At 52.7% G+C, this 12,268-nt stretch overlaps 1 protein-coding gene across 2 annotated transcripts in view; it reads right to left on the bottom strand.

Moving 5' to 3' along the window:
* Olfm1 (olfactomedin 1) overlaps positions 1 to 11,098 on the bottom strand; it is a 37,644-nt gene extending 26,546 nt beyond the window's left edge. For both annotated transcript variants that reach the window (NM_001038613.1, NM_001038614.1), the window contains exon 1: positions 10,729 to 11,098. In NM_001038613.1, the coding sequence (NP_001033702.1) occupies positions 10,729 to 10,794 (66 nt within the window). In that variant the 5' untranslated portion in view covers positions 10,795 to 11,098. The remainder of the gene's footprint in view (positions 1 to 10,728) is intronic.
* Positions 11,099 to 12,268: the final 1,170 nt, after the last annotated feature.

The raw sequence follows: 12,268 nt of genomic DNA, 5'->3' as shown, positions 1-12,268 counted from the left end.
TGCTTCCTACTACACAAAGGTAAGGAGCGCTTAATGTTTATCAACAATTTCAAATCCAGCCCAGTACAGTCCTCAAAGTTCTCAAGGCGTCTCAGGAGTCATACCTTTTATTGAATTCCTACTTAGTGCAAGATACACAGTGCAACATGCTCTAAGCTCTGTGTCAGATGCAGCATAGAGACCATAACTGTCTTTGTTAGGCACACTCCATGGCCAAGCACCATTAAACCTTTCCTGCTCTCTAATGGGCAGAAGTCCCTCCCAGAGGTCAAGTGACCTTGGGGTCAAGGGGAGCTCTGCTATGAACTTGTATGAGACAGTGACCTAGCTAATGAGCTTTATTGAGACTCAGCTCTCTCATTTTTAAAATGGGCTTGACGATAGTAGCTTTCTCCTGTGATGTGTTAAGAGCGTAGGAATAAGACTGGCCTGCTCTGGTGACAGTCATTGTCACCTTTTCAAATGATAAATATGGGTTCAGCCAGCAACCTGTGCAAGGCAGGCTGCGGAGCTGGGCTTTGATATAAGGTGTGATGACCCTGAGCCCTCTGACACACCTCTGGAGCTGCTGTCAGTCAAATATCACAAGCAATGCAAGTATTTCCTCATAAGGAGAGAGGTGGGGATTTATAACCATATAGATATAGCCATATATCCATATAACTATAGTGGTTTCAAAGAGTTCCTGACTCTGTGTTAGGTGAGTGATTTCCACAGGATCCACAATTGCTGCCCTGAATTGGAGGAGTTTAACTTAGCTGGGCTTTTGAAAGGAAATGGAATTCAGAGTTTGAAACAGTGAAGCTTTGGTCTGGTCAAGTAGTCCCAGGAACAAGTAGGTAGCCTTTCGTACCACTGGCCAGGAACTGTCTCCCACCCTCACCTCAACAGGTCACTGTGGAATGACAAAGATTTGACCTCCAGCTCATACTTCTTCTAAGCCTATGTAGGGAGCCAGAGGTTCAAGGCTTCCCTAAGAAATGGATTAGAAGCACTCAACGTAGTTGATCAACTCACATAGAATGCCTCAGAGTGGAACTGGCTGTTGAGAACCAAGCTGACATCGAAGGGCAATCAGTAGGCCAGGTGGAAGGAAATTCTAACCCTACCCACACTGATGCTTGTCGAAACTGGTCACCTCAGAATGTGTCTAAATTGACAGAGAACTGAAGAAACACACATCTGATCATTTCCTAATGCGATTGGAACAGAGGTGTACAGTGAATACAGAATTGCCCTTTCAGCTCTAGCTCAAGTTTTTCCACCCCACCCCCACCCCCGAAGCCTGTACACCTGCAGCCACACCTGAGCCTCTAACTTGAATCCAGGTCTCTCGACTTGCACCTGCATTTGTGTCTTTCCACATGTACCTGAACCTCTCCACTTGCATCCATACCTGAGCCCCTCTCATGTAAATTGAGCCTCTTGACTTATACCTGAGTCCTCCTGCTCCACCTGCTCCTGTGTGTCTCCACCTTTATCAACACCTGAGTCTCCCTTACCTGAATTTGAACCTCTCCACCTGCATCTGAGCCTCTCCATCTGCATCTGAGCCTCTCCACCTGCACCTGAGCCTCTCCACCTGCACCTGAGCCTCTCCACCTGCACCTGAGCCTCTCCATCTGCACCTGAGCCTCTCCACCTGCACCTGAGCCTCTCCACCTGCACCTGAGCCTCTCCACCTGCACCTGAGCCTCTCCACCTGCACCTGAGCCTCTCCACCTGCACCTGAGCCTCTCCACCTGCACCTGAACCTCTTCACCTGTATTCCAATCTCTCCAACTGTACCCTAGCCTCTCTCACCTGTACCAAGTTGCTCTGACTTCACCTGGGCTGAGAGGCTCAAGCTAATTTCTGCCTACTCTTCCAGGCCCAAAGCAAAGTCCTACTCAGTCTTTTTACAGATTTGGCAGGAGGGTCTACTGTCCCTAAGGCATTTGTGAAGGACATCTGAAAGAGTTGGCGTTAAGTGCCATTTGATTTAGTGTTCTACACAGAACTTCCAGAAGTGATCCTTGGATTGTGGAAGAATACAGGCATTTACATTAAAGCATCCAAACTCAAGCCCCAATCTCTACCTGATTTTCTTTGAAGCGGGGGCTAGCCCACATTTGCCACTGAATAATCATCCTAGTGACGGAGTAGGTGCTGTGCCCAGACAGTCCTACAGATTTGCCATCCAGGATGTTACAGAATGGGTCCTCTCAGAAGCTTACAGGGGAGTGCTACCCCCAGCCCTGCCTGCACATGAGCTGCTTGCCTTTGGAAGATGAGCAGATTTGGCCCAGACAGTGTGGAGAGACAGCCCATTCTCAGGGCAGAGACCATGAGCGTGGTAGTGCCCCTGCCCCTGGTTATTCAAGACCAGTCTTCTGTAACCCACACAACTCTCATCCTGATGTCCCTGGGAATCAGTCAGAGCTCTCTGCAGCTCCTGCTCTTGTAGCTGGTACGGTCTCAGAAGGCCTGGGGTTCTGTTCCCTGTGATGAGTCACACTGCCAGATCTCTAGTCTCATGCCTTCTCCTTACCAGTCTTGGCTTAGAATTTGCACAGTTGTATCAACAACCAAGAAACAAGAACACTGACCTCCCTCCATCGCCTGAGTTCCTCAGCTCTGAAAATGAGGGCCAAGTCTACAAGCTGGTGTAGGACACTTGCCCAGACACGTCCCTCCTGCCAGGGGCTAGCACTTGCTATGCAGAGGATGAGGGACACTAAGGAATTACCTGGCAATGACAGGACCATGAAAGATAGGCGTTTGCAGTACACTAGCACTACCTCATCCCGAGAATGGAGGTCCCAGGGCAGGAGCCTGCTCAGGTGTCAGGGCCAGCACCTAGGACCACCTAGAGGGAAGCCGTTTCTAGTTCAGTTCTTGATGTTCCTTAGCAAAGGATTGTGCCACAAGACCAAGGCTGGATGACAGGGTGAAGTATAACAATGTCCGTGTGGCCTATTTCCAGATAGTTTAAGAAGAACAGGAGAGGGGAAAGAAAAGAGGGAAAGAAAACAATTGAAAGGAAGGAGAGAAAAGGGAGGTGGGAGAGAGAGAGAGAGAGAGAGAGAGAGAGAGAGAGGAAGAGACAGAAGAGTAACAGAGACAAGAAGAGACTGAAATGGAGGGGCTAAAATAAAGACACAGAGAAATACAGAGATAGACAAACAGACGGGGATAGATAGACATTGAACACAGAAAAGGAAGATAGAGGCAAAGAGGCATATTGAGAGGGATGGAGACAGAGAGGGACAGAGACAGAGGGATGGCAGACAAACAGAGAAGGACAGGGACAGAGGGACAGAGACAGAGGGATGGCAGACAGAGAGGGACAGAGGTAGAGGGATGACAGACAGACAGACAGACAGACAGGGCCAAGAGACTGACAGAAGTGTCCCTACGTGGGGAGCTCCTTCTTCCCTGTCCCTGTCCTTCTCATCTTTCTCTGAGACAGACAGAAATTCTGGAAATAGGAAAATGATCGTATTTATCCCAGGACATTCTTTCAGCAGCCACAAAAGGCCCCATAGGTAGCCAGGTCATACATCTCCCACATGAGCCCATGTGCGTCCTACAGAAGCACAGGGCTTTGGGAGCACGGATGGATAGAGCTGTGCTCCCCACCTCAGCCTGGCTCCTCGCACTCTGGACCACCCATAGGCCAAAGGTACATGACTGCCATTTCTGGCCTCTCTGAGCAGCCCTGGGGGGCTACTTGCATCTTGGTGCCCTTCTCTCTGCCTATATCATGGAAGTGACAGAGAGAGGGGCTGTCCTTCCCTGTGGCCTTGAGTGAGAAGGTAGAGGTTTCAGGTCCAGTGGCAAGAATCACATGGCAGCCACCAGGAGCCATTGAGTTTGGAATTTATCAGTAGAGCTAGCAAGACAGCTAATCCAGAGACCTGAGGTTTGTCCCAACTATTCATCTCCCAGTGACCAAGTGCCACACCCTCCTAGCAAAAGACTCCACGGCCCTCAGCTGTCCCTAAAATAGTGTCCCCCACTGATACCTGATCTTCTCTATTTCTGGCTCATTAGGTGTGCGCTTGCTCTCTGTTCATCCAGAGAGCGGACTGCCATGCTGCTCCTTGGGTCTCTTGGGTCTTAGCAGTGCCTCTGCCTCTCTCCAGCCTCTCTCACTAAAGTCTGTGGGAAGGCTCAGCCCACATACCCGGAACTGTCCGGTAGAACTGGAGTCAAACCCCGGGAGTGGCACCTCCCAGTGGACACCTTTCCCTTGAGGCTAACCTGCAGTTTCCGGGAGCTATAAAGACTCCATTGCCTCCTTCCCAGGAGAGAGGAGTTGCCATAGCTGAGGATGGGTTGACTTCTCTGGCGGCAGCACCTGACCTAGATGTGAATTAAACTATGCGTGATTAGAGACAACACGTTGACTGGGGGTGACCAGCAGGGAGTGGAGGAATATCGAGATGTCATAGGTGCTCAGCAGCCGACCCTGATGCTGTCAGACTCTGGAGACCAAGCTCCTGCTTGCCAAGCTAGACTTTCTCTGAACCCTGTCCCCTCTGCTACATGACAGCCCTCCGCTACAGAGCCAGAGCTGAGCTATGGAGATTCTCTGCTACCTCTAACAAAGATTCTGCTATCTTTGGAAAAAAACTCCTGCCTATGAGTTTCTATGCCCCCGATAGGCACAGGACATTAGTCAAGCCTTCTCTGTGACTGCCACACACATCTGAATCACAAGAATAGACCCAGGCCAGGCAGTACCATGTAATAGAGCAGGGGCAGCCATGTGATGGGTGGGTGGCTGGGTATAAAGACTCACATACTAAAGGCACAATTGCTGGAAAAGCCTCTGTCCATTTCTTTCAGTTCTGCTATGCTGTCTAAATGTAACCAAGTGCCCTGAGATGCACTGAGAACCACACCCGTGTTCTCCCTTTGACCCTCAGATACCACCAGGTATCATTCACAGCCAGTGGACTGTTCCCTTCTCAGAGCCTGCAGGAGAGCCAGTCTGTATCCCAGGGGCAGCTCTGAGCAGGAATGTAAGTCCTCAGGGGTGAGATGTCCACTCAGACCACAGGGTTGGATAGAATTGTTTTAGGTAAGTACGGTCACTACTGGGCAACTAATTAGAGATGCTAAGGAATCAGCATCCCCCGCCCCGTGTGTGTGTGTGTGTGTGTGTGTGTGTGTGTTTGGTGTGTTAAGTGTGTTATAGAGAAAGGGTCTTATTCTGTAGCCCAAGCCTCAAACTCAAGGCGATCCTTCTGCCTCAGCCTCCTAAATACTGGGATTATAGGCATAAGCCACCACACCTGGCTTCAGACTTTATTTTGGGATGAGGTCTTGGGTATCCTAGACTGACTCACTATGCAGCTGACACCAAGCTTTGGAGCCTACAGCCTCTACTCCTTCTCAGGTGTCCTCCACCAAGCTCAGGTCTAAGTGGTACCAAGGGCAGAACTCAGAAGGGCTTCCGTGCATGCCAGGCAAGTACACCACCAACCGAGCTATATTTTGGGATGCCAGTTCTGTAGAGCAAGAGATAGCTGTGTTCATTTCTGTCAAGAAACCACTCTCACCAGCTGTCACCTGAGCTGTGGCCTCGAGCTTTAACCCAGGGACAGAGAACAGAAGATGGTCTAGGTAGAACATGTATTCCCGGGTGGTCACACGGACGTTGCTGATCCCTCTGAGGAGGCCCAGGTTATCCCTGCACTGCACAAACTGCACAGATCTTGCAAGTGATGAGGCCACACCCACACAGAGATTGGGTGATTCTAGAGACCTGCACATAGGTGATATCTGTTCCACATGGCTAGGTTCTACGTGAGGCTCCTAGGAGCTCAAGATTCTGCACAAATGCTAAAGAAGCTCCGGACTCTCATGCAACCCCTGGCATTGCTATGAGACTGAGGCAAGGAGCCCCAGCATGCATTATCAGATGTCCCTGGGTCTCGGCAGACGAGAGGACCCACTGAGGGCTGAGCCTTATGGGAGGGCAGAAACCCTGACCATGGCATTCAGACCCTGCATCTGTCCCTTTCATTGCTTCCCCTTGAATGTCAGCATCTTGTCCTACAGCTACACCCACAGCTCTGCACCACAGAGGTTGGTGTGACCTGGGGACACAGCAGACACCTTCTCTCTCAGGTGCTTCATGACACAGAGCTGTCTATTTTTCTCTCTGTTTTAGCAGACACCTGAATTTCGGGTGTCAGACAGAGCTGGTGCTGAACCTCAGTGTCCTCATTTTAAGAACAAGGACAACCCCAGGTCATAGGGACACTGTGGTATGAAAAGCTCAGCCCCCACCCCCCCCATTTATGCCCGATGGAAGGATGACCCAGACTGTGTTAGCCCTCAGCAATGGCTGATCTACCCATACCCTGAGCCCCTGGGAGCTTCTCTAGCTGCAACAATGTGAAAAAGAGTAAAGGGGGAGGGGGAGGTCTTACTTCCCATTTCACACCCTCTGTTGGACTTCAGTGCTAACTTAGGTCACCCGGAGGTGGAACTAGCCAGTGGCTCCTGGTCTCTGCCAGTTTCACAGAAACAGCACCCACACCCTCTCTCAAGGCTGCAAGCTGCTTCTCTCCTCATCAGGCCAGTTCAGGCTCACAGTTCCTCGAGCATCTAATTCAGTGTAGCTGGTAATTAGTTTTGTATCACCTTATGTGGTGATGCTAATACTGATTACAGGACCTGATAACTTTAATAGTAAATGTTACCCAAGGTAGACAACCACTAACTAGCTTTTGATTGTGGAGGGCTGAAGTGGGAACAGGAAGCAAATTGCTGTGTGTGAGAGGGGTTTACAGCACTCTGTCCATCTCCCCTGCCCCCATGTTCTCCAGCCTCTCTTTTAGCAAGGTAGGCCCATGTATCTGAGTGCTGTGTCTTAGGAGCTGGGCACTTGTGTTCAGAGCTATCACCTACCCCTGAGTAGTACAAAGAGTGAGTTCTGAGATACTGTAGGAAAAGAGCCCAGACCCACCTGGCTCCCTGTTACCCTTATCACACAGTCTGTGTGACCAAGACAGATAGGCTGGGGTGAGGGGAGGGCTGGGGAGATGAGCAAGGTGTCCATGGAGCTCCCATGATGCAGGCTTCCTGGGATTCTGGGAGATGAAGTTAACATCGCCTGCTGTGTTTCTACAAGTCCCATCCACAGAACTACCCAGGTATGGCCAAGTGCCCTGTGTGGCCCAGGGCTTGTTATATCTGCAAGCACCTACAGTGACAGCCCACCAGACTCCAGGATCAAGTACACAGCAGTCACTCAATAAAGACAGAAATGGAGCAACAAGCACGGTAGTAGTAGGCATGAGGGAAAGCTCTCTAAGCATTTACAGCTCTGGCCTCATGAGTATATCAGGGACACTGGATTGCTAGTGAAAGTCATGCCGAGCTGGGTGTGATGGCTAATGCGGAGCTGGCCCCCAGCAGTCACCGGAGCATGGGATACAGGAGAAGGGTTCTGGGCCCTTTGTCTACAGCAGCCTCTGCAGCCCCCTTTCCCTTCTCATCTTCCTGTTTGGGCTCACCCAGAAATGACTCTAGCACCCGGCTGGGATATTACCCTTCTTCCATTGACAGCTAGAGCACTTGGTGCAAGCCACTCTTGTGTTAAATGACATGGCAGAGCCTCAAATCTTCCCACAAAGTGTATTGCCTCGAATAACGGTGACAAGGACTTGGATTTGTGCGTCACCATAAGCTCAGATATGAAAGGGACTAAATCCAACCAGTTGGTGGCCAAGGAAGGCTTGTTACAGGAAAGGGCCACTGAGTGGAGCAGATGCAAGAATGGAACAGGCTGGCTGTGGACAGACAACAGAGAAGTTGATGAGGTCAGCCCATTAATCTTCCTTCTAAAAAGAAGGTCAGGCTCAGAGAGGTGAAGGCCTGACTCAGTGCTTAGTGTGACTAGTAAGAACAACCTCCCTAGGTCAAGGTCACTGCTGCAGAGCTTCCCAGCCCTTACCTAACTCCCACAGATCAGGATTCTCTCTAAGCTGAGGCTTGGGGTGGGCTGTGTGTAGGCCTGGAGACCAGGGAGCCCTAGTCATGCCCCCAACCCAGGACTACAATAAACAACCCAGTGCCCCACTGGGAGGCCCAGGATGGTGTCACCGACGCTAGCCTCAAAGAGCACCGATGTCATCTTTTTAGTAAAAACCAAACAAAGCCACACCAAGCAACCTTCTGTCTGAGGACAAAGTTCAGGAGGGCTACGGCTTTGCATGGCACAAACTGTCAATCAGTACTTGGCATTTGATTGAATGGACCAGCTTGAGCCAGCTGCTGGGAGAACAGATGGCCCAGCACGTGCTCCATGCCCCCACCTGCCTCCCGAGATCCTGCAGGCAGCCCTCGTTATGGGCTGGGCTGGCCTATCTATCCCCAGCTGGTTCCCATGCCCACCTGTACCGATCTACACTCACCACCCTGGGATCTATGTCCCCACTGTTTGCAAGAGCTGAAAGCAAATGTGGCTATGAGGAGCACTTCCTCTGTGGCTGTGAGGAGCACTTCCCCTGGCCTGGCTGCAGGTGGAAGAGCAAATGTGGCTGTGAGGAGCACTTCCCCTGGCCTGTATGGAAGTGGAAGACAGATACTTTCTGAGGCCCAAAGGTGTCTGAGTGTTTCTTGTCACAGTAGGATTAAACAACAGATTTCCAGGCATGGATATCCTAAGGGACTAACTGACTCAGTGCAGCCCAGCCTACCATCTCAAGCTGTCACCACTGACTGTGAAAGCCACCTGTCCCCATCCCAATGGGGCCCCTGACCGCATAACCCAGGCAGAGAGAACTGAGCCTTCCTAGACTCAATGTGGTTGGGTGATTTGAGAGCTCTTGGTTCATGAGATTTGGACCTGAAATCCCATCATTGTCAGGGTAACAGGCTTCCCAGGCAAGGTTCTACAAAGAAGACTTCAGGGGCTCTGTTTGGAGAGGTGAGGAACCTCAGAGCTCAGATTCTAAGAAAGAACCTTCCAGGCAAGCAAGTCACAACTTCATCGCCTCTTAAACACTGGCTTGGGGCCTCGGGAGCTGGCCACGGTCCTGAAGGCAGCTCACAGGGAGGGAGACCTTTCTGGAGCCCAGAGGTGAGGTTCCTGAGTGTGCCAGGGTCTGTTGAAGGGCCTTGCTGGAGCGAAGGCTCTGTTAGGACAAATGGGCAAACACCATCATAGAGACAAAGCGTCTAACTGAAGTTGAGCTAAGTTTTCTCCCCATAACAGCAGATCTTTGGAAAGACAGGTAGGGGATTTAGGAAGGAAAAGCCTCTTGCGATTGGACAATTGAGATGTAGAGGTTCCCAGAAGGGGGGGGGGGAGGGGGAGTTGTTAGGGCTAAAGGGTCTATGAGGAGAGTCACTTCCAGGACTACCCAGGGCCAGCTATCTTTATGCCAAGATGTGATGGAAAAAGGCATTGCCCTTTGTAAGGCTGGCACTCTGCTAAGCAAGATCTGTGTGGCTCTTTTTGGCACACAGGTGTATGTGGTGTGCATGGTGTGTGTGTGTGTGTGTGTGTGTGTTCATCCATCCATGCATGCCCCATGCCCAGTCAGCACCCTCCTCCATGCTTTCTCCAGACAGACCAAGGAAACTCCCATTCCAGAGTTCCACAAAGACCCTCTCTAGGGCTAACTGGATGGCGGTCCAGGAAACTCCAGGCAAGAGTCAGAGGGCAAGTGGGAGACAACAAATTCCACTGTCCGGTCGAGTTTGAACTGTGTGTCCTGGACATAGGCAGCTAAGCCAGCAAGGGCTTCCTTGAACAAGGGAAGCTCACTCTGAGTCTTCTGCCTGTGGTCTCCCAACTGCTTTCTGGTCTCTCCTCTCTTTTGTTTCCTCTTTTATTCTGAGAGATGGACAGAGGGAGGCAGGGAGGGTCCAGGCACCTGAGGTTGGGACTAAAAGGGGGGCTGCCCATCAACATCCTGGACTTTTGACTGCCAAGAGTCGAGGGGGGGGGGTGTTCTTAACTCAGACCAAGGCACAGTGGCACCACACAAAGGGCATTTTAATGTCACTCTTGAGCAACCCAAAAGCTGGCAGACTCTTCCCTGCCAGCCTGAACACCCTAGTAGCAAAGCGGCCTCCCAGCTGGGAGCGCACAGCCTCCCAAGCTGCAATTTTAAAATGGAGAATACCCTCTCAGACACACACTCCGGTCGGTACATTGTTCTGGGCAGATGAGCGCTGGGCATCTCCAGCCTTCCCACATGCATACAGCGCATCACTGATGTCTCTAGTTGCGTGTGGTCACAGTCCCCAAATCCTCCACAGCCAGCCAACAATGCACCCGAGTGCCTTGCAGCTGCCCTTCCAGGGCTTAATGGCACCATGCCCACCGCGCAGAGGGTAGCATTGTTCCCAAAGGGACAGTCGGGCCACGGAGGGGGGTGTGTTGGGAGGCAGGAGTTAGGTACCTCCACTGGCAAGAATGCCTAGGGGCTCGGCTGTCGCCTCTGTGTTCCCTACCAGATGACAAACCCAGGAAAGGAAGCCCCCAGTTTGCCCTCTGAACTTCTCGGGAGTGGGGAGGTGGTCTTGGGAGAGGGGATGCTGTAACCCTCTTATACAGAGCTGGGGGAAACCAGTCTCTATCATTCTGCACCCCTCCCTCAAGCCCGGGGCGGGCCGGCACTCCAGTCCCCTCCTCAGTCCCAACCCTGGGGACAGCTCCCCGACTTTGCCCGGCTCACGGTGGCCCTGGCAGAGGAAAATGGCGTTGGTCACACGTACTTGGGTGAGTTCGGTGCCCATCACCAGGAGGACCAGGAGGCTGAGGAGCTTCCGGGCCGGTTGCATGTCTCACAGCCACTCCGACGACCTGGCGTGCGGGGCCTGGGTGCTGGCGACCGGCGGCTGCGGGGATGTGAACGCGCTCCCGGCTGGGGTTGGGGCTGGGGCTCCGGCCGCGGCTCGGGCACAGGCGGCGCCTGCTCAGCAGCCGGGGCGGGCGGCGCGCGGGCTGTGCTGCGCTGAGCCTCCGCTCTGCATATTTATGGTCCCGGTTCCGGCGCGACTGCCTCTCGGGCAGGGCTGGGCTGGCGGGGCGGGGGCTGCGCTTGCTTTCCCTGCGCGCCAGGCGGGTCCCCGCGCGCCCGAGCTCGGCGGAGAGGCGCGCCCTGCAGAGCTCGGCGGCGCGCCCGGGCTGCAGCGGTGCCAAAAGTTTGCTCGGTGAGGGGCGCTGGCGGGGGCGGCGCCGAGGGACCCGTGCGCCTTGCTTGCCCGGGGAAGGGAGGAGGGAGGGCGGCGGCCGGCGAGGAGGCAGGCTGGGACAGGATGTGACATCAAAAAGGCGGGGGAAATTGAACTGAGCCAGACAAGTCTATCCTGGCCAGTCTTAGACCAAGGGGAACTCAGGGACCCACTCTGGAGACTCAGCCAGGGACCGCTGAGTGGTGACAGGATGGCACCCGGGAAAGTACCCAAAGAGGTGGTGTCCAGAATGGGTGGAGTGACATCCTCAGAGACAAGGTCCCATAAGATTATCTGCACAGGTCCCTCCTAGATGGCCCTTAAGGATCAGGGTGACAAAGATGTTGAAACATGGAAGGGAAGTCAGGTCACCTGAGACGGGAAGAGGCCTTTCCCATTCCTCTAGGGTGGTTGGCTAGGGGCTGAAGCATGCGCAGGGAGAGGTGCTGTGTTCCATACCTAGGTGGGGTATGTTGGTGTGTGTGGCACCCACACAGGTGGTTATACACATGCTGTGGTGTCTATCTTCAGGTTGTCACTCTCTTTACCCCACAAACCTATGATCAGGAGAGGAGCACCCAAGAGGGTCCAGAAGAGAATCCTCCAGTGGGTTCGGGCCAACTAAACCCCTGTGGGCCTTACCTGTCCTTGTCCCTTCTCCTGGCCCTGGAGTCCCCCAGCTAGGGTGGAGATACCCTATTCTCATACCCAAAGCCTTGACTGTAGGGGGTTTGTCTCAGGGCCAGGCTTGTCTTCCATTTAAATTGTACACTTTGGGGGAGGAGTTCCCAAGCTGTTTGCCGAGAAGCCTAGCTGCCGAAGGCTTTGGAATCATCTCAGATGATTTGTTCCCATTGTTTTGCTTTCAGTCTTAGGAAAATGAACTCTATAAAGAAAATCCCCAATAGCAAATAGCAGAGCTGTGAGGGAATGTAGCTCCATGCTTTTATGTCACAAGAGAGGATAGGGAATGGGCTGGGGTGGGTAGGGTAGGTGGGAGGGGTTGGGGGGGGGCTGTGGTGTGGGACCCAGGGAGTTCCAAGCAAGATGGGGTGTGACTTTCTGTGTGGGTTTCAAGAGG

This window comes from Mus musculus, chromosome 2 (assembly GCF_000001635.26).
Source record: "Mus musculus strain C57BL/6J chromosome 2, GRCm38.p6 C57BL/6J".
Lineage (NCBI taxonomy): Eukaryota > Metazoa > Chordata > Mammalia > Rodentia > Muridae > Mus > Mus musculus.
The sequence above is the reverse complement of the archived record's forward strand: the minus strand, read 5'-3'. Positions and strand labels throughout refer to the sequence as shown.